The sequence below is a fragment of the Podarcis melisellensis genome (genome assembly GCF_964234715.1).
Source record: "Podarcis melisellensis genome assembly, chromosome: 10".
NCBI lineage: Eukaryota > Metazoa > Chordata > Lepidosauria > Squamata > Lacertidae > Podarcis > Podarcis melisellensis.
In genome coordinates this window covers 64,613,680-64,638,163 of record NC_138542.1, presented here as the reverse complement: position 1 = coordinate 64,638,163, position 24,484 = coordinate 64,613,680, and the positions used below count along the sequence as shown (strand labels likewise).

General features: G+C 45.6%; 2 protein-coding genes across 2 annotated transcripts in view; one reads left to right on the top strand and one right to left on the bottom strand.

Annotated features, from left to right (window-relative positions):
* Positions 1-6,504, bottom strand: part of IRAG2 (inositol 1,4,5-triphosphate receptor associated 2) — a gene marked incomplete at its 5' end in the record, with an annotated part of 60,413 nt that extends 53,909 nt beyond the window's left edge. The window contains 5 exons of the mRNA XM_081929254.1: positions 643-689; positions 2,831-3,011; positions 4,219-4,329; positions 5,946-6,047; positions 6,168-6,504. Coding sequence (XP_081785380.1) covers positions 643-689; positions 2,831-3,011; positions 4,219-4,329; positions 5,946-6,047; positions 6,168-6,504 — 778 coding nt within the window. The remainder of the gene's footprint in view (positions 1-642; positions 690-2,830; positions 3,012-4,218; positions 4,330-5,945; positions 6,048-6,167) is intronic.
* A 2,392-nt stretch (positions 6,505-8,896) lies between these two features.
* On the top strand, positions 8,897-24,186 carry SPX (spexin hormone). The gene is made up of 7 exons (XM_081927536.1): positions 8,897-9,132; positions 15,182-15,386; positions 18,239-18,319; positions 19,555-19,612; positions 22,456-22,518; positions 22,645-22,731; positions 23,790-24,186. The coding sequence occupies exons 2-7, from the start codon at positions 15,381-15,383 to the stop codon at positions 23,846-23,848; spliced, it is 354 nt and encodes a 117-aa protein (XP_081783662.1). The 5' UTR covers positions 8,897-9,132; positions 15,182-15,380; the 3' UTR covers positions 23,849-24,186.
* The last annotated feature ends 298 nt before the right edge of the window (positions 24,187-24,484 follow it).

Genomic DNA, 24,484 nt, shown 5'->3' with positions numbered 1-24,484 from the left:
AAGGCTGATCGCCGAAGAATTGATGCTTTTGAATTATGGAGCTGGAGGAGACTCTGGAGAGTCCCATGGACTGCAAGAAGATCAAACCTCTCCATTCTGAAGGAAATCAGCCCTGAGTGCTCACTGGAAGGACAGATCCTGAAGCTGAGACTCCAATACTTTGGCCACCTCATGAGAAGAGAAGACTCCCTGGAAAAGACCCTGATGTTGGGAAAGATGGAGGGCCAAGGAGAAGGGGATGACAGAGGACGAGATGGTTGGACAACGTTCTTGAAACTACAAACATGAGTCTGACCAAACTGCGGGAGGCAGTGGAAGACAGGAGTGCCTGGCGTGCTCTGGTCCATGGGGTCACGAAAAGTCGGACACGACTAAACGACTAAACAACAAACAATGCCTATCGCATTTTTAAACTTTAAATCTATTGTTGTATATTGTTTTAAATGTTCGTTTTGCTATTGGGATTGTAGTTCCATTTGTGTTTCTTAAGCTGGACTCTGACAGTCATAAATTTCATGTCCACTGGCTATTTGCAAACCCCTTTCAGCTGCAGGACAGCACTCACGAGTCTTAAGCTGTATGCTGCATCTAGTACACTTTTCAGTAAATTAAGTCTTCCATAATACAGAGAGTGTCTGATACCTGCTAGCATGCTTTCTCTGGTTGTCTCTCTAGCAGATGGTTCTTTCCTGGAATGAAAAAAACCCCACATATTTATTTCCTGTTTTAACATGAGTTTAGCGTTTTAACAAAATACAGTTTTCATCAGGAGAACTATGCACCTTTTTTGCAGAATTATTTCAGTGTTGGAAAACATCTCCCCTTCTATTTGGTCCCCCCCCAAAAAAAACTGCTTGTGAAAAACAGTCTTAAATCTGTAGCATCACATGAGCCCTCATTGGGTGGGAACATTAATGACAAACAAGTTTCAAAAAAGGAACAAAATAATCACAAAGTGGTTCTTTTTTGAGGGGCTGGGAGGCGTCATTCCTCCTCAAACCATTAGTTTAATTATAAAAGCTGGAAGCAGAGGATACTTGGAGCAGCTTGCATTTCACTACACAGAAGAGGTCTCTAGCTTATGGCGACAGCAGCTCTGGATAAATTCTCGCATAAGCACATGCGGGGAATAAATCCCAACTCAGGGTTACATTTTGCCTGTCACGTACTTGATAAAATACGAGCCACATGGGATAATTGTGATGATGCAGCAGCTTCCCACTCCAGTAATCCAAAATTGGGGCCCAAATCACAAGACTGCGGACAGCAACTTAGTACAGTGGTACCTTGGTTCTCAAACTTAATCTGTTCCAGAAATCTGTTCCAAAACCAAAGCGTTCCAAAACCAAGGTGCGCTTTCCCATAGAAAGTAATGCAAAATGGATTAATCCATTCCAGACTTTTAAAAACAACTCCTAAAACAGCAATTTAACATGAATTCAACTATCTAATGAGACCATTAATCCATAAAGTGAAAGCAATAAACAATGTACTGCAGTCACACAATCAATCAATCAATCAATCAGTAGCTGAACTGGGTTCCACACAGTCACAAAAACAAAACAAGCTGCAAAAACAAAAACGCAAAATAAATAGCAAAAACAGGCAGGCCCCAGTGTAACACTCAAAATGAAAGTGTGGCACTCAAAACGGAGCACGTTCAGCTTCCGAAAAAGGTTTGCAAACCAGGACACTTACTTCTGGGTTTGCAGTGTTTGGGTTCCATGTTGTTTGAGTACCAACGCATCTGAGAACCAAGGTACCACTGTACTGAACACTTCAGCTAGCAAACAGCTTCCTTCCCCTACTCGGATGTTTTCTGTTCTCGTAATTGTGCTCTCTCTAACACACATCACATTAAAGGGGAGAATCTTTGGGGTCCAGAACATGAAGGAAACCTAGCAAAATTTAGCACAGTGGTTCTCAAGCTTCTCCCTTTGAGCCACACTTTCAGAGTGAAAATTTGCTCATGCCCCACCAATTTTGTTTACTGATAAGAAATACATGGTGGGGACGACGACAACGACACCAACTTCTAGCAGTGTTTGATTTATAACACAAAACAAAACTACTTTATAATATGATCATGGGACATCCAGAAAGTATAAAAAGGTAAAGGTAAAGGACCCCTGGATGGTTAAGTCCAGTCAAAGGCGACTATGGGGGTTGCGGTGCTCATCTCGCTTTCAGGCCGAGGGAGCCGGCGTTTGTCCACAGACAGCTTTCTGGGTCATGTGGCCAGAACGACTAAACCGCTACTGGCGCATGGAGGACCATGACAAGTGCCAGAGCGCATGGAAACACTGTTTACCTTCCCGCCGCAGCAGTACCTATTTATCTACTTGCACTGGCGTGCTTTCAAACTGCTAGGTTGGCAGGAGCTGGAACAGAACAACTGGAGTTCACCCCGTTGCGGGGATTTGAACCACCAACCTTCCGATCAGCAAGCCCAAGAGGCTCAGTGGTTTAGACCACAGCGCCACCCGCATCGGTGCCAGAAAGTATAATGCAATGCAGCCACATAATAACAGGAATCATTCATATAATTATGAAATTGCCTCCAGCACCCTGCTTGAACAGCGATTCTGGGTCACAGTTAGGATTGTACTCAGTATTGCTTGATGCTTTTGCTCTCATGAGAGCATGCTCATATCAAACCATATATTGAACCAAATATTGAAAAAGCACCTTTACTCCCCCCAAAGAGTCCTGTATATTATTAATGGTTCTGGGAATTGTAGCTCTGAGTCATAGACCATGGGTACTTTGGGCAAAGTCACGTGCAATAAATGCATGCAACCCAAGAAGCCTTGCAAGACCCGTCAGTTACCAGCTTCTCCTGCAGTCGTCAATCCATTCCTTCATGATGGCATGATACGTTTCTAAGTCCATGGAGATGTCCCTTTGATCAGGATCAAGCATGTTGCACAGCTCCTCGAGACTGCTGTCCTCAGAACCCCGGCTAGTTGTGTATCTCACAAAGTCAACTAATTTGGAAACAGCCACTTTGCCTAAAGACAACAGTAACAATGAACACTGAGGGCTTGGCCACACCTCCCTTTTCTCAGCTGCTCCCCCCTGGAAAAACTCGCTCTTACCACTGACTCAGAACAAATGGCAACTGGGTTTCCCATGGATTGCTGTTCATTCCGATTAGGGGTAAAAAGCAAGTGGGAATGTTCTGAGACTCATGCTTTCTAGGTACGGGACAAGGAGAAGTGTGGACTGTTAAGTATAATTGATTTAATTCACACAGAAATGAACAAAGTAAGTGCATTAATGAAGATTTAAAATAGAAAATGGCTAAATGCGTATTGCTAACATTGGAGTTTTTCCACAGTAGTTTTTCTAAGGGACTCTAAGGTCCTAAATGGGTTAATGATTATAACCTTTCTGTTCCCCTACTGTTGTAACCTTGGATCATGTGATGAAGGCACTGAGTTGCAAATCTCCATTCTGAAGGAAGTTGCCTTTGTGTCTTTTGTCTCAAGGCACTGTGAAGTAAGGACATGTAAAAGACTCCCTGATAGAGAGAGAGAAAACAGTTCCAAGCTAAAATGGATGCTGTGGGAAGAGAAAGACCCCTGGGTTCTAGATCTGTTAGAATTTTTTCATATTTTACCCAGCTTGTGCCAGACAGCACAAGACATTGCATAGATGTTTTGGGTTTCGTGTTTTAATTTTGTTTTGAAAGTTCCACCAGTAAATGTTTGAATAATGTTTTTAAGAGCCTAGACAATGCTTTGTTTCCAAAAGGAGTCAGTTCTTATACTTCCAGTCACTTCAAACTGTGCAATATTAATGCCTGCAACACGGATGAGCCCATAGTCAAAGCACCAGGGGTTTGCAGGTCTTGTTTCATAAGCAGAAATACTTGCAGGTCAACATACCTTGATCTATGTCGACATCTACCAGGGGAGAAGTGGGCCTCTCCAGGAGACATGGTCAGTCACCAGTGGGGGCTGAAATTCCTGGCTGGCCCCATGAAAAAATGGCACTGCCCTAATATGGATTTGTATATAACAGCATTATCCAAAAAATGCCACACAGGTCCCCAGTGACCACATTCCAAGCACACTGGACCTCTGGAGCACTTAAGGCTCAGAGAATTTGGGCATGCTCAAGACTATTTTATGGAGCAAATTAACAAATAAACAAATACACCTGTAAGCTTCCAACAGTTGCAAGAGAAGGTTTTCAGGGCTGGTGTTTTTTTACCTCTCCTTTCTATGTCGCAAGCAGAGAACATAGTAGTCAAAAGGTCTTCCTCACAGATCAGGCTTACTTCGGTGCTTTCGTCATCTTTGTTCTCTGCTGGCAATCTCCATCCTACAAAGGGAAAGGGCACTGAGAGGAGATTTGTTTTCCATGCAGAATTAGGAGTCTCGATTACCAGGGAGCCTGCAGCAGGGCTACAAGTTCTGTACATGGTTTGTTCTAGACCCGAAATAAAAGCTGTGTCAAAAATCCCACAAGAGTTTTAGATTCCTTGAATTGCATTTGAAGGCAATGTTGCTTTTTTAAGTTCAGCTCTGAGGGATACTTTAAAAAAGCACTAGATGTTTAAATACTAGCTACTCTCTTACGTAAGACCATAAGATGAACTCTGCTGGATCAATAAACAATAATTTTATTATCCATATATGTCACCCATCTGACTGGCTGCCCCAGCCACCCTAGGGGGCTCCCAACAGAATATTAAAAACACAATAAATCATCAAACATTACAAAACTTCCCTATACAGGGCTGCCTTCAGATGTCTGCTAAAATTCAGATAGTTGTTTATTTCCTTGACATCAGATGGGAGGGCGTTCCACAGGGCGGGTGCCACTACAGAGAAGGCCCTCTGCCTGGTTCCCTGTAAGCTCACTTCTCTCAATGAGGGAACTGCCAGAAGGCCCTTGGAGCTGGACCTCAGTGTCTGGGCTGAAAGACTGGGGGTGGAGACACTCAGTGATATTTTTCTAGAAAAGGAGGTGCCAAAACTCACCATGAACACCTCCCTTGTTCTCTTATAATGGCAATGGCACACACCTGAGAGGTGCCAGAACTGATTATACAGGGCTGAGGCCGTTTAGGCCTTTAAAGGCCAGCACCAACACTTTGAATTACACCTGGAAACGTACTGGGACCAATGTAGTTCTTTTAGGACCAGTTTTCTATGGTCCCAGTGGCCACTCTCAGTCACTAGTTTAGCTGCTACATTCTGGATTAGTTGTGGTTTCTGAGTCACCTTCAAAGGTAGCCCCATGTAGATCGCATTGCAGTAACCAGAACATGTACCACTCTGGCGAAACTGGTAAAGGACCCCTGGACGGTTAAGCCCAGTCAAAGACGACTATGAGATGCAGCGCTCATCCCTCTTTCAGGTCAAGGGAGCCAGCGTTTGTCCACAGACAGTTTTCTGGGTCATGTGGCCAGCATGACTAAACCACTTCTGGCAAAACCAGAGCAGCGCATGGAAACACCGTTTACCTTCCTGCTGCAGCAGTATCTATTTATCTATTTGCACTGGTGTGCTTTCAAACTGCTAGGTTGGCAGGAGCTGGGACAGAGCAACAGGAGCTCACCCTGTCGCGGGGATTCGAACTGCCGACCTTCTGATCGGCAAGCCCAAGAGGCTCAGTGGTTTAGACGACAGTGCCACCCGCATCCCTTCTGGCAAGACAATACACAGGCAGATAGGGGCTGAACCGGCTTACCAGTTGGAGCTGGTAAACAGCTGCCCTGGACATAGAATTAACCTGCGCCCCCATGGACAGCTGCGAGTCCAAAATGGCTCCCAGGCTGCACACTTAACTCATGACCCCTAGCAACTAAGATTTTGAAGCATTTACATTTTTGCCATTCTTTCTGCGAGTTTGCATTTTGTGCCAAAGTCTTTGACAGGAGCCAGCATCCCCTTTTTATTTAGAAAGAACCAGGCCTTTTGCCCTTTCCTTACCCAAAGAGAGTCTCTTGCTGACAGGAGAGTTAAGTTCCCGGGAAGACAAATTCGGGCTTGAGGTGATGTAGCCACATTCCTGAGAAGCTGCAGCCTTCTGCTCTGCAGTGGGGGAACCAGGCAGCTGACTGGCAGAAGATTCCCTGCGTTTGGAAAAGCACGGAGAGCTTACTCCCTGGCCTAGAAAAAGCCACGACTTGTTGGCTCTCTCTTTGTTTCTACCAGCCGAAACGGACTCTGAGCGGATGTCCGAGAGGCGCCGGTGACTCGGTGACGCCGCTTGCCGACTCGGGGAGAAGACATTATCGCTGAAGGGGCTCAGCAGGTTGTCGTAGCCCTGCCCATTGCTGTCACTCGCTTTCAGGGTCCTTTTCTTTAAGATCTCCTCCAAGTTTTTCTTCACGTTGCCCTGTGGGCTGTCAAAGTTCTTGGACTGGAATTTTGGGATCTGCAGGGCAGGATTGGAGGCCTGGTCCTTCATGTTGATGTTCTGGAGCTTCCGGCAAAGGCTGTCGACGGGGTGATGGTGGCGTTTGTCGCGACTGCTTCCGGAGGACATTTCTCCCCTTCTTTTCATCCGTTTCTTTAACAAAAGGGAACTGCAAAACAATGGATTTCATCTTCCAATGCAAATTATTGTTTTGATATTAGAGTCAAGTACAGTGGTACCTCAGATTACAGACACTTCAGGTTACAGACTCCGTTAACCCAGAAATAGTGTTTCAGGTTAACAACTTTGCTTCAGGATGAGAACAGAAATCGTGCTCTGGCGGTGCGGTGGCAGCTGGAGGCCCCATTAGCTAAAGTAGTACCTCAGGTTAAGAACAGTTTCAAGTTAAGAACGGACTTCCAGAACAAATTAAGTTCTTAACCCGAGGTACCACTGTAAACCCACATAAATTATTTCAAAAAAGAGGGTCCCTTCAAACAATTTTTTTTGGGGGGAGGGAGTGTGTATACATTCTGCAACCTGTCATTCACACAATATGAGTTCATTGGCTGTGGGTTTAATACAAGCTGTCCACACGCCATTTTGTTAATTGTTCTGTGATTCTTCTCCAACATTACCACATTATTGCTGTCTGGAGCAGCACTCTTGCACTACAGTGGTACCTCTGGATGTGAACCGGATCCATTCCATTCGCATCCTGAAGCGAATGCAACCCGCGTGCACGGGTCACGATTTGCAGCTTCCATACATGTGCGTGACGCCATTTTGAGCATCTGCGCATGCAGGAGCGGCGAAACCCAAAACTAACACGCTCCATTACTTCTGGGTCGCCACAGAGCGCAACCCGAAAAGGCTTAACCTGAAGCGACTTCAACCCGAGGTATGACTGTACAGCACAACCAAAAACAGGACAATTCCCTCCCACCCCGGAACGTCTGTGGTATAAAAAGTTACAGGATTTCTGCAGGACATACAGCTGGAAGCTTTTCTAGGTACAAACAGCATCAAAAGAGGAATCAATGTCATTGATTCAACACTGGTTTAATTTATTGTTATTTATTTCATCCATTAATTGCTTCTTACTTGGAGAGCCACTGCCAATCAGAGTTGCCAGTATGGGGGCAAATGGACAACGAGTCTTGATCTGACCCAAGCCAGTGTCCTATGTTCCTCTCAGTCTCTTTACATTTACATTTCCTACATACATCAGAAAGAAGCAGTCTTCATCCTACGAAACCAGGGTTTCCCAAACTTGTTTTTTGGACTATGACTCCAATCATCCCTAGCTGACAGGAGCAGTGGTCAGGGATGATGGAAATTGTAGTCCAAAAAAACAGGTGAAGACCCAAGTTTGGGAGACCCTGTACTAGACAGCGATTTTACTGCCAGAGATGGAATATACGTTTCAATAATATATTATTAATTTGTTTTAAAACATATCATTTTAATATAAAGAAAATTGTTTTAGAAAGACCTTTCATTTACACTGGAAACCAATAGTCAAAAATCGCTATTTACTTAAAAATCAAGGCATCCAAAGTATTTTTAGCAAAACCTACTCTGCGTCTTTCTCCTTTAAGAAACTATTTGCACCCTGTTTTCCCTGCAAAGAACTCAACGTAGTGAAAGCAGCGCTTCACCCCCTTTTTTAATTCTCACAACAACCCTGTGAGGTAGGTCAGCCCCCCAAGGTCATCAACAAGCTTCGTGGCTGAATGAGTTGAACCTAAAATCTCTCCCATCCTAGTCTTACATTTATTCTCAATAAGTAACTACAAGAGATAAGAACAGCTTTCTCAACTAACACACGGTAATAAATATTTTAACAAGGAATCTTCCAAAGACAAAGCAAACTAGAGAGGGTGATTTATCAGACCAAAATAAATCACAGTCTCTCCTGGCTAAATTAGGGCAGTTAGAATATATATTTTTAAAAACGGGGTAATTAAGAGAACATGCTTGCAACAATGTTAAGATACTTTAAGAGGAATAAAACTAAATATCAAATAAGTTTGGCGGCCCAACCAAGGTAACTTCCTTATACCATAATCCAGACCAGAAAAAGAAATAACACAAACCTTTCAGTTCACAACAGGAAAGATTACGTATGGGAGAGAGCTTTGGTTCTCTTTAACTTCATACCTAAAATAGCACAGAAGGGAGACTTCCCCACCCCTTGTCAAACTTTCTCCTTTAAATTAAGTAAAACAAATAAAACAAAGTTCAGGAGAGAAAGAAAACACTTTTTAAGTTTCTCTCAGCCAAAAGGTGGCAGAACCTATTCTCTTTTGCTTTTTTTCTGGCAGTGAACTCCGGGAGAAGGGCCTCAACTAAAGTCACGGCAGCCCCAGCTGTGAAAAATCACCTGACCAGAAACACCTGCAATGCGTTGGGTGTTTTAATAAGCAAGCGTTGCCAGCTATTATTATCCTCTGTCCATGAATCTTTTCCCTTCCTCCTCTCTGCATTGGTTTGTTATCCGCCGAGTGCCTTCTGTGGCATTACTAACGAGAGAGATTATCATTTAATGCGAGATCCGGGCAGTTCCCAGAGACTGCAAATTTGTCTTAGATCACCCTGGAGAACCAAGTTGTGCCAAGTTGTCTGCAAACCCAGAATCATCAGAGCATTGTTTTAGCCTTACTCAAACAGCAGCAAGCCACGCTTCAATTGCATAAGCCAGCAATCCCCTTCTTAGTGCTATGCTGTGAATATCCGCAGGCCGGAATTCAACAGGCGAGTTGGAAAGCTATATCTGTTGCCTTTCTGCCTGTCAGCTCACATAACCGTTGAAGGCATTGGGGCAGGGGAAAGGAGATGCAGTATATTTATTCCCTGCTATTGTCCTCTGATAGGACCGATGCCCTTATCACAAAGGGAGAACATGTACTTGCAGGGGCTCCTTAACAAAATTATGTGTATATTTATTACTGAAACTAGCTTTCGGAAGGGACCCTGCTATTTCAGTTATCTGCCTCCTGGCCAACTGGGGTGGATTCTGCTGCTAGATTTCTTCCTGTGCTTTGAATGGCTGTGTGGCAGGTTGAAATTCATCAGGAGAAGCTTTTGTCTTTGCTGCAGGGGGGCAGGCTTCACCTGTTGAATTTTATGCCTGTAGAGAGGTTTGCCAAAAGCACAGGGGCTGTTATGTACTGAAGTTCTCACCCTGTGCCAGCAGGGGGATACTGTAGATAGTTTTCACTCAGGTCCACATATGCAAATAAGGAATTGAAAGTGACATTCAGTGATTGGATAGTTACAGAAAGTTGTTACTGTTCTTTTGTAGTTGAGCTCTATATAAGCAGATTGGCTGAACCCTTCAGCCCAGTCCTGTTCTGGGCCTGTGAATAAACAAGAGCTGTTTGAAGAATCGCTGTGTCGTCTGATATGTTCACCCACAACTTAACAGGGGCCTTGCCAGATGGATGGAGGCAACTTTATTCATTTTTAAAGGGCAGCAGTGGGTCTGATTACATTTTCCTTGTAACGCTTTGAGAACTGGGTTCCATCCATGAAGATCTGTCTGGTTGCCATAAATGTGATCGGGAAGGATCGAGAGGGGTCTGGGGAGAAACGACTCTGCTGTACAAAGGTAAAATTTACATTCATTGCCCCTCCCACTTTTGCTTCTGGCCCTGCTCATCCCTCGTGTGTGGCCCCTAGAAGATTGTGCTGAAGGTCATGAAGCACTGGATTAAAATACAGTGGTACCTTGGTTCTCAAACTCCTTGGTACTCAAACAACTTGGAACCCAAACACTGCAAACCCGGAAGAAAGTGTTCTGGTTTGCAAACTTTCTTCAGAAGCTGAACATGCTCTGTTTTGAGCGTTACGCTTTTGATTTGAGTGCCGCACTTCCATTTTGAGTGTTACGCTGAGGTCTGTCTGTTTTTGTTATTTTGCATTTTTGTTTTTGCGGCTCTTTTTGTTTTGTTTTTGTGACTGTGTGGCACACAGTTCAGCTACTGATTGATTGATTGATTGTGTGGCTGCAGTACATTGTTTATTGCTTTCCCTTTATGGATCAATGGTCTCGTTAGATAGTAAAATCCACATTAAATTGCTATATTAGGGGTTGTTTTTAAAAGTCTGGAACAGATTAATCCATTTTGCATTGCTTTCTATGGGAAAGCACACCTTGGTTTTGGAACGCCTTGGTTTTGGAACACTTTAGTTTTGGAATAGACATCCGGAACGGATTAAGTTTGAGAACCAAGGTACCACTGTAGAAGACAGACGAGGAAGCTGTGGCTTTCCAGACAGACTCCCCTTCACTGTAATGCAGCACTGCCTGTGAAAAGGCCTGCCGCAAAAAATCTAGTGGTCTTTCGGATGCCATGGGCTCGTTTTGTAATGTTGAAGTTGTGTGATGCTTTCTGAAAACAAAAGTCTGCCTATTGATGGAACGGAAGAGTATGTAGAACTCACCTTAGCTTGGGTTCACCATTTTGTTTCCAAGCACCCGGGACAGCTCACATGGCTCATTTCTTGACTGGCTCGGAAGATGAGGACACATGATGCCGGTGCCATTTAACGCAGCGGCTCAGCGCTGAGGCCTCATCCATGTCCCCTTGAGGCTGCTGTGCCCTCGATGGTGGGGACAACTCTTTGCTCTGCCAGGTTCACTGAGGCAGGAGAGAAGGTCAGATAACGCTCTCGCCTCAAGGGAATCTTCCATTGCAGGAATGAAGTCAAAAGGGGGGGGGGGAGGAAAGGGAAACATGCCTCTGTTTGTGTGTTCCAGGGGACACATGAAACTCCTTCATCTAGGGCAAATGTGGGGAACTTTTGGTCTGCTGGACTACAAACCCCAGCAGCCCCAGCAAGCATGCCCAATGGTCAGAGATGATGGGAGTTGTAGTTCAGTAACTCCTGGAGGGTCAAAGGTTCCCCACACCTGATTTGGGGTGGTCTCACCCCACTGCAATGGCCAGCCGGGGCGGAAGAAGGGGGGTGCGGTGGGTCTGGCCGCCCCGGGTGTTACCACTGAGGGGGGTGACAAAATGCTGGATGGCACTCACTGCGGGGCCTGCAATGCACCCAAGCCATGCATCTCTCCTGGGCGTGCGGCCCCAGGTGCCCGATTGGTTTTTTCTGCCACTGTACCCAGCACTAGGCATGAGAGCGAATATGTTCAACCTTCACGGCCAGAGGCTGTATGCCTTTCATAGTGGAGGAGGAGAGCTGAAAATAATGTCAATATATTTCACATCTGGCAAACAATGCAGCCCTAATAATAATAATGATAAATTTATTTATACCCCGCCCATCTGGCTGGGTTTCCCCAGCCACTCTGGGCGGCTTCCAACAGAATATTAAAATGCAATACAGTGGTACCTCTGGTTATGTACTTAATTCGTTCTGGAGGTCTGTTCTTAACCTGAAACTGTTCTTAACCTGAAGACCACTTTAGCTAATGGGGCCTCCCGCTGCTGCCACACCGCCGCCGCATGATTTCTGTTCTCATCCTGAAGCAAAGTTCTTAACCCGAAGTACTATTTCTGGGTTAGCGGAGTCTGTAACCTGAAGCGTATGTAACCCAAGGTACCATTGTAGTCTATTAAACATTAAAAGCTTCCCTAAACAGGGCTTCCTTCAGATGTCTTCTAAAAATCTCTTTGACATCTGGTGGGAGGGCGTTCCACAGGGCGGGTGCCACTACCGAAAAGGCCCTCTGCCTGGTTCCCTGTAACTTGGAACACGGCTCTCAAAATATACACCAGGGGGCTTAGTATGGTCAGAATCAAGTATATACTTCCAGAGTTAACGCTTACAGTAATACATTACTTCTGGTAAAGGAGCCACCATAGCTGCTAGTATAATAATAATAATAATAATAATAATAATAATAATAATAATAATAATGCAAACTATTAAAATGCAGTCCTAATCATTCAATCACCTCGCTTTCCTCGCACCCAGCACATCTTTTCATCCACTCAATTTTCATGTCAACACAACTTGCAGACATTCAACAACCAATAATCATGTGTTGAAAGGCATTTCTTCCAGTTTGTTACAGTTCTTATCTACCCTTCGCCATAAGGTCCCAGGGTGGGTTACACCAATTAAAACAAAATCTTAAAAACAGCAACAGTCAAGAGGATAGGATGGCTTCTAAAAGTATTTATGTATCAGGTGTCAAAGGTCAGGGCAAAGAGGTGCGTCTTCGGAATACAACAAAAATTACACAACTGAAAGCTGCGTACTTTCGATGGGGCTTGCGGGATACTTGCCCCAAAGCTTAGCCGGCGATGAAGAAATTGCCCCCGAAGTACAGCAGTTGGGACTCTGCGATAGGCCATGTCAAGTCAGACTGAGCGCTGCCCTTTCAAAGGTCTTTCGGTCCGAGCAAAGCACCCTTGGAGTTTCCTCTAACAAGAGGTCCTGCTGATCTGGTGATCTTCTCTTCTCAAGGCTGACTCTACAATATCGATTATGTGGCAAAACTGATTTCTCGTCTATGTCCAGTCAAACAGGAAATGGCAGCTTTTAGGTCATGCCTTCCCTTGGACCAGAACTCGTCAACGGGAGCTGTCGGAAGGGAAGGGAACATGTTAATTTCCTTTTGAAACATTGGAAGGTCGTTCTGAACAAAGATCAGTTTCCACCCACACTCGAGACATGTGCCCATATACAGTGGTACCTCAGGTTAAGTACTTAATTCGTTCCGGAGGTCCGTTCTTAACCTGAAACTGTTCTTAATCTGAGGCACCACTTTAGCTAATGGGGCCTCCTGCTGTCGCTGTGCTGCCGCTGCACAATTTCTGTTCTCATCCTGAAGCAAAGTTCTTAACCTGAGGTAATATTTCTGGGTTAGCGGAGTCTGTAACCTGAAGCTCATGTAACCTGAAGCTAATGTAACCTGAGGTACCACTGTATGCCCAAATAATAGCTTGATCTGGTCTTTTCAAGATCTTGATAGGAAACAAGGCATTGGTAAGAGACAATAGGATGTATGCAACTAAGTTGTCCCATTGGCGTAAGAACTTGTGCATGGCGCTTCCTTTCTTCTCCCGGCGCACCCCTGTTCCCCCACATCTGGAGGGTTGAGCGAAAACCAAGAATGGATTTGGGAGCACTGTGTGTGTGAGGGGGACAGAGGGAAAGGAAGTTCTGTCACGCAAGAAGTCCTTAAGAACGTTAAGAGCCTGATGGATCAGGTCAACAATCCATCTAGGTCCAGCGCCGAGGGCCTTCTGGTGCTTCCCTCACTGTGAGAAGCAAAACTACAGGGAACCAGGCAGAGGGCCTTCTCAGTAGTGGCGCCCACCCTGTGGAATGCCCTCCCATTAGACGTCAAAGAGATAAACAGCTACCTGACATTTAGAAGACATCTGAAGGCAGCCCTGTTCGGGGAAGTTTTTAATGTGTGACATTTTAATGTATTTTTAATCTTTGTTGGAAGCCGCCCAGGGTGGCTGGGGAAACCCAGCCAGATGGGCGGGGTACAAATAATAAATTATTATTATTATTATTATTATTATTATTATTATTATTATTATTATTATATATCTAGTCTAGCATCGTGTTCTCACAGTGGCTGACCTGTGCCAGTGGAAAACCCACAAACAGAATTCGGACTCAAGACTGCTCTCCCCTCCTGTTGTTTCCAGAAATTGGTATTATCTATAAGCCCTGGTATCTTTTGGTACCACCAAGACCATATAACACCAGTCCTGAAAGACCTACATTGACTCCCAGTATGTTTCCAAGCACAATTCAAACTGCTGGTGCTGACCTTTAAAGCCCTAAATGGCCCCGGCCCAGTATACCTGAAGGAGTGTCTCCACCCCCATCGTTCTGCCCGGACACTGAGGTCCAGTTCCGAGGGCCTTCTGGCAGTTCCCTCACTGCAAGAAGTGAGGTTACAGGGAACCAGGCAGAGGACCTTCTCGGTGGTGGCACCCATCCTGTGGAACACCTTCCCTTCAGATGTCAAGGAAATGATCTTACTTTTAGAAGACATCTGAAGGCAGCCCTGTTTAGGGAAGTTTTTAATGTTTGAAGTTTTATTCTGTTTTTAATGTTCTGTTGAAAGCCACCCAGTGTGGCTGGGGAAACCCAGCCAGATGGGCAGCATAGAAATAAATTATTATTATTATTATTATTATTATTATTATTATTATTATTATTATTATTATCAGCAGTTAACCACTACAGGTGAAGGACCAAACTTTGTGAGAGCATCATTAGCAGGGATTGGCTCTGAGCGTCGCTCAGCAGTAGCGAATGTGATGCCTTCCAGATAGTTCAGGGATAGGGGACCTGTGACCATCAGGATATTTTCGGACTCTGTCTCCCATCATTCTTGGCCATCAAGGCCAATGGTCAGGGATGATGGGATCTGTAGTCCAGCAACATCTGGAAGATGCCACATTGGCTGCCCACAGTATAGTTAGAAGGAGATGTTTCACTGATTCTTGATTGTTGGAAGAGAGGATTGTAGCGTTCCTTGCAAAACAACAACCGCCCTGCTTAAATATTGTCTTCTGTTGCTGCTACACTAAGGTCACGATGGGGATAAATTGCTACCGTGTCGCAGGGTCACCTCCTTTTATCACAGGAGGAAAATTCCCATGTTAAGGTCAATCATTTATACCTGCCTTGCCTGAGAGGGTCTTGATCCTTCGGCCAGAAGGGTGATGTCTTTGTTGCTGGGTATCGATGCTGATATATTCACGTAGCGTGACAAGTGTATATATGTCAGATTTGTCCATCAGATTCGTTCATTTTGGGGTGACTTCCCCTCAAGCTTTGTAAACATCCTCCCCCCCATCTCCAGAAGACGTCAGTCGTTTCCACATCTTCCTGTCTGGGCTTGACAAGTGGTCCTTTTTGAATGCTGTTCCTTGCCTCCGAAAGGGGAGGGCATCTCTGTACAGAAGACTTAAATAGGGATCCCTACATGACGAGCACATTGCACGTTGCATGGAAGGCATTCTACAGCTACCAAAGGCTTTGGCGCATCAGGAGAGCTGAGCATGAAGGTATGTGGGAACAGCAGTCATTTCTTCTTGGCTTTAAGTTGATCTCCTTATAGCTGCTAAGAATTCTCGCAGTTCAAAATGTCAGAGCAATTGATCAGGTATAGAAAAGTCATAAATCTTCCATAGCAGCACAAGGTGATCTTAGGGCTGTGTTTAGAAACCTCAATGAAATGTGGAGATTCTCATCCCATCCCCCTTATGATTGGTTTTAGTGTCTGTGTGCCAATAGGATGGCACCAATAATTCTTTCAATTGAATGTTGTCTGATTTGATTATAAAAATAAACTTCTGAAGGCTTTGGGAGGAGGGGGGGGGGGAATGTAACAGGAGGTTAGATTCTTTCAGATTGCTGGGAAGTCTATTATTGTGTCTCTCAGATTAAAGCTCAGCCTCTGAAATAATGTCAACGAAGTGAAGATGATTAGGATTGCAAAGTCCCCATTCTTAAGGCTGCAGTCCTTTGCCTGGAAGTAAGCACCACTGAACTTAATGGGTTTGACTTCTGAGTAGGCAGGTATAGGAAGCATGTCTCTCCCACTAAAATTAGTTAGATGTAAAATTTGGCTTTATTGTGTCCAGGAAGGATATACTGTATAATGTACATGCACATGTAGATTTGGATATAGATGTGTGTGTAGAATTATAGCTATATATTCGGTTGGTAATCCATTTACTGAAGTCTTGGTTGATCAATCCCATGATTTTCACTTAATTAAATATGCATGTTTTCAAATAACTAAAAGCCAGAGTTTATTTTGGGGGTGATGCGAACATCCATACCTCATGGTAGGTATTCCCTGCTGTGGAAGAATTTTGAGATAGCCTCCGCCATCCATGATTTTTGTAGAACACTCTTCTCAATGTGATTTTTAAAATCTACTGTCCTATGAATGAGGGGCACCTTTGAAAGTGGTCAAAGTTTCTTTGGCTGAGATTCTGTATAGTGAGTCTTTGCTGTCAAATCTATTATTATTATTATTATTATTATTATTATTATTATTAAAGCTGTGGCTGTGAAGGAATAATTTCCACCTAGAGTTTAAAACCACTTGACACCACCTGAAAATCTGCATTAATAACTGCATAATGAATTGGTCATGTGATAACAGGTGAATGACAGGTAGGCACCTTCAACGACTGGTCAAACTAGCCCTTGGAAGGTTGGACAAACCCAGTTTGAAATATACATTTACGAACATGGGTTTGACCAAGCTGCGGGAGGCAGTGGAAGACAGGAGTGCCTGGTCCATGGGGTCACGAAGAGTCGGACACGACTAAACAACAACAAGCCTCCTTGAACACAGTGATACTTACTTCCAAGTAAACATCGATAGGATTGCATTGCTAATAAACTAATGTTAACACTGTTATTAACTTAAACCTATTGCAAACCCTTTTATCTAGACAAGCCTTCCCAAAGGAGTAATCTCAGCCGTGCAATTTGGATCTGGGCAACTTGCTTGACCTATGTTTACAGATGTTATTAGAGCTGTCATAGAGGGAGGGAGACAAGAGTCGCACAACGATACTCACTCTGAGATACTCTAGGGAAGAACAAGCTGCCATTTCCCAGCTCTCTAACCTCTGATATACCTTATGCTTGCAATCAGACTTCATTTCAATACTGGTTCATTTTACAAGTGCCACTTAACATTCATTCCTCACTTGCAAGGAATTGATCTTTTAGTGTGGTGGCGCCCAATCTGCGGAACTCCATGCCTCTTGATAATAGGCAGGAACCTTCGTTGTACTGTTTCTGGTGCCCACAAAAAGCATTTTTGTTTAGAAACATGGGAACCAACTCCTAGGGGCTGAGGTCACCTCCTCCGGTAGACGATTTGAGGGGGCTGGGCTCCCCCCAAAGTCACTGCACATTGCCATTCAAATGGTGTTTGTACTCTGTGTCTTGCTGTCGATTATGTGGGGCAGAGTTTCTGTCCCCCCCCCCCATATTTTATTCACTTTGACACAAATCCCAATTTTTTTTATCTGAAAAAGTTGGATGGTATGTTACACCAATCTTGGCTTGACTGTACGGGCTGCTGGTTGATTTCTAGGCACAAGTCAAAGTGCTGTTTTAGACCTAAGGTAAAGGTAAAGGCGATCATCTCGCTTTACTGGCCAAGGGAGCCGGCATACAGCTTCTGGGACATGTGGCCAGCATGACTAAGCCGCTTCTGGCGAACCAGAGCAGCGCACGGAAACACCGTTTACCTTCCCTCCGGAGCGGTACCTATTTATCTACTTGCACTTTGACGTGCTTTCGAACTACTAGGTTGGCAGGAGCAGGGACTGAGTAACAGGAGCTCACCCCATTGTGGGGATTCGAACCACCAACCTTCTGATCGGCAAGCCCTAGGCTCTGTGGTTTAGACCACAGCACCACCCGCGTCCCTATAAAGCCTTAAATGGCCCAGGACCACAATAACTTAAGGACCACCTGTCCCCAAATGAACTAACCCAGAGGCCCTTCTTTGTATGTCCCCTCCACGTGAGGTCTGGAGGGAGAAAGGGCCTTTACTGTGGTGCTTCCTTGTTTGCAAGGACGCTCTCCCCAGGGGCGCCATCATTACATCTCTTTAGGGCGAAGACATTTCTCTTCAACCAGGCTGACTAAAGATTCCATGGCCTTTTAAATGTGTCTCGGCTGGGGGGGCGATTATCGATTTGTTTTGCTTTTGCTTTGTTATGTATTTTGTGCTTTCCTTTTGTATCTTTCTGTTGCGAACCACCCTGCGGTCTTTGAATAGCCGGCGGTACGCAAGTTTAATAAATAAAAAATAAAACAAATGCAATAAAATAAACAAATAACAATGCGGCCATGTCCTCTTGGCCTCTTTTGCCCACTCCAGGGACTCCACCGGGGGACGGCCACTGCCCTGGCCTTGCTGCTCTCTGCTTGTTTCATCACTTTTTCCAGGACTGCTCCTCAGGTAAAGGCAGCTCTGGGTTTGTATTGGCTCAGTCGTACAGAGTGAAACTGTGCTGGTCCCGGGGTGTGTGTTACCGTGCAGCGTGGTCTAAGTCCGGTCCTAGGTTGAGGGTAAGGAGGCTGTCCGTCAGGGGCGAAGCAAGGTCCAAAGCGAGGAGTCGGGCGTGGTCAGGAACTCCGGAGAGCAGGTCAGGGTGCCGGCAGGAACAGGATACCAACGATGTTGCCCCGCAACCTGGGTCTGGGTTGACTGGCCTTTATCTCCTCTGAGGCCAGGGGCGGCCCGGGCCCACAGGTGACTCGCCTGGCCTGGCCTGGAGGAGAGCACTCCTCCTGAGAGAACTTAGTTCCCTCCGCCTCTCTACCCTGAGCCTCTGCAGCTCAGGAGAGGCTGGAGGGTTACTGGACCCAGAGGCAATCTCACCTTCCCCTGACAGGGCTGGGAGAGGAGCACCTGCAGGCAATGGGTCCTCCATCACCTCCGGAGCCAGAGCGGATTCAGCTAGTGGCTGCTCCTGAGGATCCGGCATAGTTGAGGGCCCTTCAGATTCAAGCCCCTGCCCCGGCTCAGCCAGCCCTGGAGGCGGGGACTCCTGTGCAGGCTGGGATTCCTCAGGTTCAGCCTCTGAATCAGATTCCTAGGCCATCACAGAAACTTAGGCAGGAGTCCACAGTTCACTGTGCATGATCTAAGGGGAAGAACCCTTTTCAGTCTGAGGCCCACATTCTCTTCTGGGCAACACTCTGGGTGCCGTACACTGTTGGGATACTGCCAGGGAGATGGGGGGCATCAGGCAGGCCCCAGCTGACTCCAGCCACCGGCCGGCAGCGGGACGATCACCGGTCTCCCTTGGAACAGCATCAATCAGTGACACGAGCCTCAGATACGTTTAGAGACCCGTGCACGCTCTATCAGCAGAGTGCGTAAATCTCCCCACAGCAAAAGAGGCGGACAGAGAAATGTGTAAGCATAATGTACAGCGTTCTATTCAGCATAGTTCAGGAACAAAGGAAAACATGTCTGCTTCCCTTTGTCTCCAGCAAAACAGCCGTAATGCAAAAGCTATATACAAACTGAAACTCCCAGCAAGCGCTGGAAGTAAACAGGCATGTGACACACAACAGTCATGCCTGTGCCTTTTTAAGGTGGAACGGAACTATATCCTAACATATGTGTAATAATAATAGTTATAATAATCCCTCCCCTTACCACCCCTTTCTTGTTTTGTTCCAAAGGATCACTTCCAAAGAAGAAACTGGACTCCACAAGCAATGCTCTATTTAAAGGGTGCACGTAAGTCTTGATTCCAATTTCTCCTCCTGGGAAGGAGCTTGTTTGGAGTGAATCCTTTTTTTTTAGTGTGTGTGTGGAGGAAGGGAGTGTTTCTATTTCTCTATAATAATAGTGTTTGTGGAAGGGGCATTATTAGTTTTTTTTCGTTTTCTGTATTTTCTGTTCTCATTCTGCGTTCTTACGTTGTGAACTGGGATCTTCGAATGAAGAGCAGTATACAGCTTCAATAATAATTATTTTTGTGGGTCCAACACACTGGACCAACTTCAATGGGGTGGATCAGGCAATTGGGAACAACAGAAAGGCTTGGCTCTAGAGAGTGGCCGGGTGGGGTGCTGGCTAAGGGCCAAGGTGCTCTCAGGGGTGCACTGACCCACTGGCCATCTTGACCCTCCAGGACTCAAACTGGATCCACTGGGCAGACACTGCTGCCCTGAGATCTGTCTAAGCAGTGAAACCCTGGGGTATTGCAGCTGAAGGAATCCTGTTTGTTGCTTCTGCCACGACGGCCTCTCCTCTGCCTTTCTCTTGGGCCTCAGTGGTTAATAATAATAATAATAATAATAATAATAATAATAATAATAATAATATTTATACCCCGCCCATGTGGCTGGGTTTCCCCAGCCACTCTGGGTGGCTTCCAACCGAATATTAAAAACAATACAGCATCAGACATTAAAAACTTCCCGAAACAGTTATCTTTTAAAAGTAAAATAGTTGTTTATTTCCTTAACATCTGCTGGGAGGGTGTTCTACAGGGCAGGCACCACTACCGAGAAGGCCCTCTGCCTGGTTCCCTGTAACTTGGCTTCTTGCAGTGAGGGAACCACCAGAAGGCCCTCGGCGCTGGACCTCAGTGTCCGGGTAGAACCATGGGGGTGGAGACGCTCCTTCAGATATACTGGACCGAGGCCGTTTAGGGCTTTAAAGGTCAGCACCAGCAGTTTGAATTGTGCTCGGAAACGTACTGGAAGCCAATGAAAGATCTTTCAGGACCGGTGTTATATGGTCTCGGCGGCCACTCCCAGTCACCAGTCTAGCTGCCACATTCTGGATTAATTGCAGTTTCCAAGTCACCTTCAAAGGTAGCCCCACATAGAACGCATTGTAGCAGTCCAAGCGGGAGATAAATAGAGCATGCACCACTCTGGCAAGACAGTCTGTGGGCAGCTTCTCCACCTCATCTGGAGTTACTTCATACCATTGAATTCCACCACGTCAAACACATCTCTTCTAAAATGTGCAAAGATTCCTGCACGCAGTTGTGTTTTCATGCACTCCACTGTGACATCCTTGCTAGGGTCTTTGGAGTATTGCTAGGGACCGTGCTGAGGAGGGCTGCACTGAGGAGGAATGGTGGGATCCTGATTAGGATCCCGAATCTTCCCAGGAGCAGGGAAGTAGTATAGATTTGGAATAGTGGTTTGCAGAGGGACATAGTTCAGAAGGCAGATGCTGGGAAGTACTGGGTGGGGAACAGCTAGGAGGAGGAGAACTGGGAGAGAGACTCACTGTCTCTGGACTGTCACTGTCACTGTCGCTGGAAAGCATCCATCCGCTCAGCCCAAGGTCAAGGAGAGCAGATAAGGTGGCAGCACAGAAAGTACAGTGGTTGCGAGATCAGACTACACGACATGGTAGTGATGTGGATGACTAGGGAGGAAGTGAGTGGAGCCCTTAATTGGGAGCACCGCCGTTCCTAGGAATGGATTCTTTGTTCTCTCACTGAGATCTTTTAAATTTCTAACTGGTAAGAGACTTCTTTCGCTTTGTTCTGCTTATCTATGGCCGAGGGTGGGGGTGGGGGAGAATCCTGACAAGCTAGTATCCCACATTGGCGTTGGAAGTCTAGCAGCCCAGGAAGCAAATTGTATTGAATTCAGTGAGGTTTACTCCCAGATAACAGAGGAACAAAACATAGTGGAACAAAACAGCAACAGCCTTAGAACATTTGTGGTATTAAAAATGACAGGATTCCATCGGGAGGTTATGGGCCATGCGCTGATTGGAAATGAAGCAGCATGTCTACCCCAAAACATTTGTAGGCACCAACAAAATTCCGGCTCATGTATAAACAGGGCTTCTTTTCAGCTGGAATTCAGGTGGGCGTTATTGCCATTATAAGAGAACCAGGGAGACGTTCATGGTGAGTTCTGGTACCTTTATTGCTAGAAAATTAGCCCTGTGTCTGGTTCACCGGAAGCGGCTTGGTCATGCTGGCCACATGACCTGAAAGCTGTACGCCGGCTCCCTCGGCCAATAAAGCGAGATGAGTGCCAATTCCCCAGAGTCGGCCACGACTGGACCTAATGGTCAGGGGTCCCTTTACCTTTACCTTATAAAGGTAAAGGTAAAGGGACCCCTGACCGTTAAGTCCAGTCATGGACGACTCTGGGGTTGTGCGCTCATCTCGCTCTATAGGCTGAGGGAGCTGGTGCTTGTCCACAGACAGCTTCCAGGTCATGTGGCCAGCATGACTAAGCCGCTTCTGGTGAACTAGAGCAGCGCATGGAAATGCTGTTTACTTTCCCACTGGAGCGGTACCTATTTATCTACTTACACTTTCACGTGCTTTCAAACTGCTAGGTGGGCAGGAGCTGGGACCGAACAACAGGAGCTCACCCCGTCGTGGGGATTCGAACCGCCAACCTTCTGATTGGCAAGCTCTAGGCTTTGTGGTTTAGACCACAGCGCCACCCACGTCCCTGTTAGCCCTGTGTATAGCCAGCCCAATACCATCCTGGATGCACAATAAAGAAGATAGCTTTGGAAGACCCCCAGGACTGCAAATGTTGCCCAAGAATTACCACCTGGTATTCCAGCTCATTGTCATTGCATTTCAGAAGGACGTCGGTTCATCTCAGAGGAGAGCCAGAGAAAGGATCTGTATGACAGGCTGCAGCTAGGTAAGCAAGGCTGTGTGTGAAGCAGATTGAAATTGGACACCACCACCACTTTTAGAAAACATGTAAGTGCCTCTGCCTAGTAAAAGTGGATCCTAATGTGTATTGAAAATATGTTTGTCTTTGCAGAAACACGGAGCCAAAACGCAAACCCTCTGACCCTTCCCGAAGCTGTGGCGTTGTTTCTGTCCTCCTTGCAAAAAGCGCATGAGGAAGGTAACATCTCATTTTGCTCCTTTTGCAGATTATTGCTAATCGAAACCAACTTGCTGCTCCTTTGTCATTTGCAAGGTCCATTTCTTGTGCAATTCCTTCACTGCGATCCATTGGGTTTTATTACTGCTGCAGCCATAAAATGCATGTGTGCCCGTTGTCATGAGATTAAAAACCACCCAGTGATATGTGTGAGTTGGAAAATGTAAACAGCCATTTGTCTCTCGGATAATGTCCCAAGACAGCTTTTAAAAACATATATGCTAAGGACGCAACTCAGTACTCCATTAAAGGTAAAGGTAAAGAGACCCCTGACCATTAGATCCAGTCGTGGCTGACTCGGGTTATGGTGCTCATCTCGCTTTATTGGCTGAGGGAGCTGGCGTACAGCTTCCGGGTCATGTGGCCAGCATGACTAAGCCGCTTCCGGCGAACCAGAGCAGCACACGGAAACGCGGTTCACCTTCCCGCCGGAGTGGTTCCTATTTATCTACTTGCACTTTGACATGCTTTCGAACTGCTAGGATGGCAGGAGCTGGGACCGAACAACGGGAGCTCACCCTGTCACGGTGATTCGAACTGCCGATCTTCTGATCGGCAAGTCCTAGGCTCTGTGGTTTAGCCCACAGTGCCACCCGTGTCCCTAAGTACTCCATTATCTTCTGGTAAATGCCAATGAAATCAATGTAGAATGGTTGCCAGTCAGTGTTGGCATTGCTGACTCCATCTAAGGAGTCTCATGTTTCTATTTAGGAAAGACCAAAATTCAGTAGAAGAGCATCTGATTGATTTCATGTAATACATAATTTATTTTGATCCCATAATGGCTTTAGATACCTATTAGGTCCATAAATTACCATATAGCATATATTAAACACAAAAAACCAGCGGCAATTTGTTGTTGACAAAGGACAGCTGGACATATAAAGGGCCCCATTACCTTCAGGAGCTTAGGGCCTCATCAAACCTAAATCCGGCCCTGCACAGAGGCATGCATTTTTTTAAATACTAAAAGCCATCCTGTAGAGCTCTTCTGAACACTACCACTGTTTGTTTAGCAGGTGAAGAGGATTCTGAGGAGAAGCCTGGCTACGTTGCTGACGGGCTGCTGAAGTGGTGAAAGGTGTTCGAGCTTAGATGAAAACGTCCTATTGCATGTACTTAAAAAAAGAAAAAAAGAAAATATCTTCCATAGAAGAAGAAGAAAACTCAACTTTTCCCATTCATCTCGTCCGCCTGCCTGGCCTCAGCTGCCCTCTGAATCGCCCTCTGGCATAAATGCTAAACAATTAAAGGGCAGTTTCCAGCTTAGAAACCTATTTTTTACATGCATTTGTTATTATAATGTTCAGCTCATACTATATATATCATGGGCCTTCTGTATGCGTCGTGTATTTCCTCCCCTATCCCTTCCCCTTGGTTTTGCAAATATCTGAAGGATAAAAACTGAAAATGACTTGGTCATGAAAGTGATGAAAGCTGGATATTTGTAACAAAATAGTATTTTATTCTTAGGGGTCAGTTGCCTGGTTAGCTCTTTATTTCCTCTCCAGTAGTTGCCAGTTTTGGATGGCGCAGGCTTGTGTCTACACAACATGTGTAGGCTTGGTTTAGACAAATTCAATTGCCATGGCGTCTCCCAAAGAATAGTGGGAAATGTGGTTTGGTCTGTGTGCTGGGCTTTCTCCGTTAGAGATCCCTTGCCCGTCTTACAAAACTACAGTTCCCAAGGTTCTCTGGGCTGAGAGAATGACTG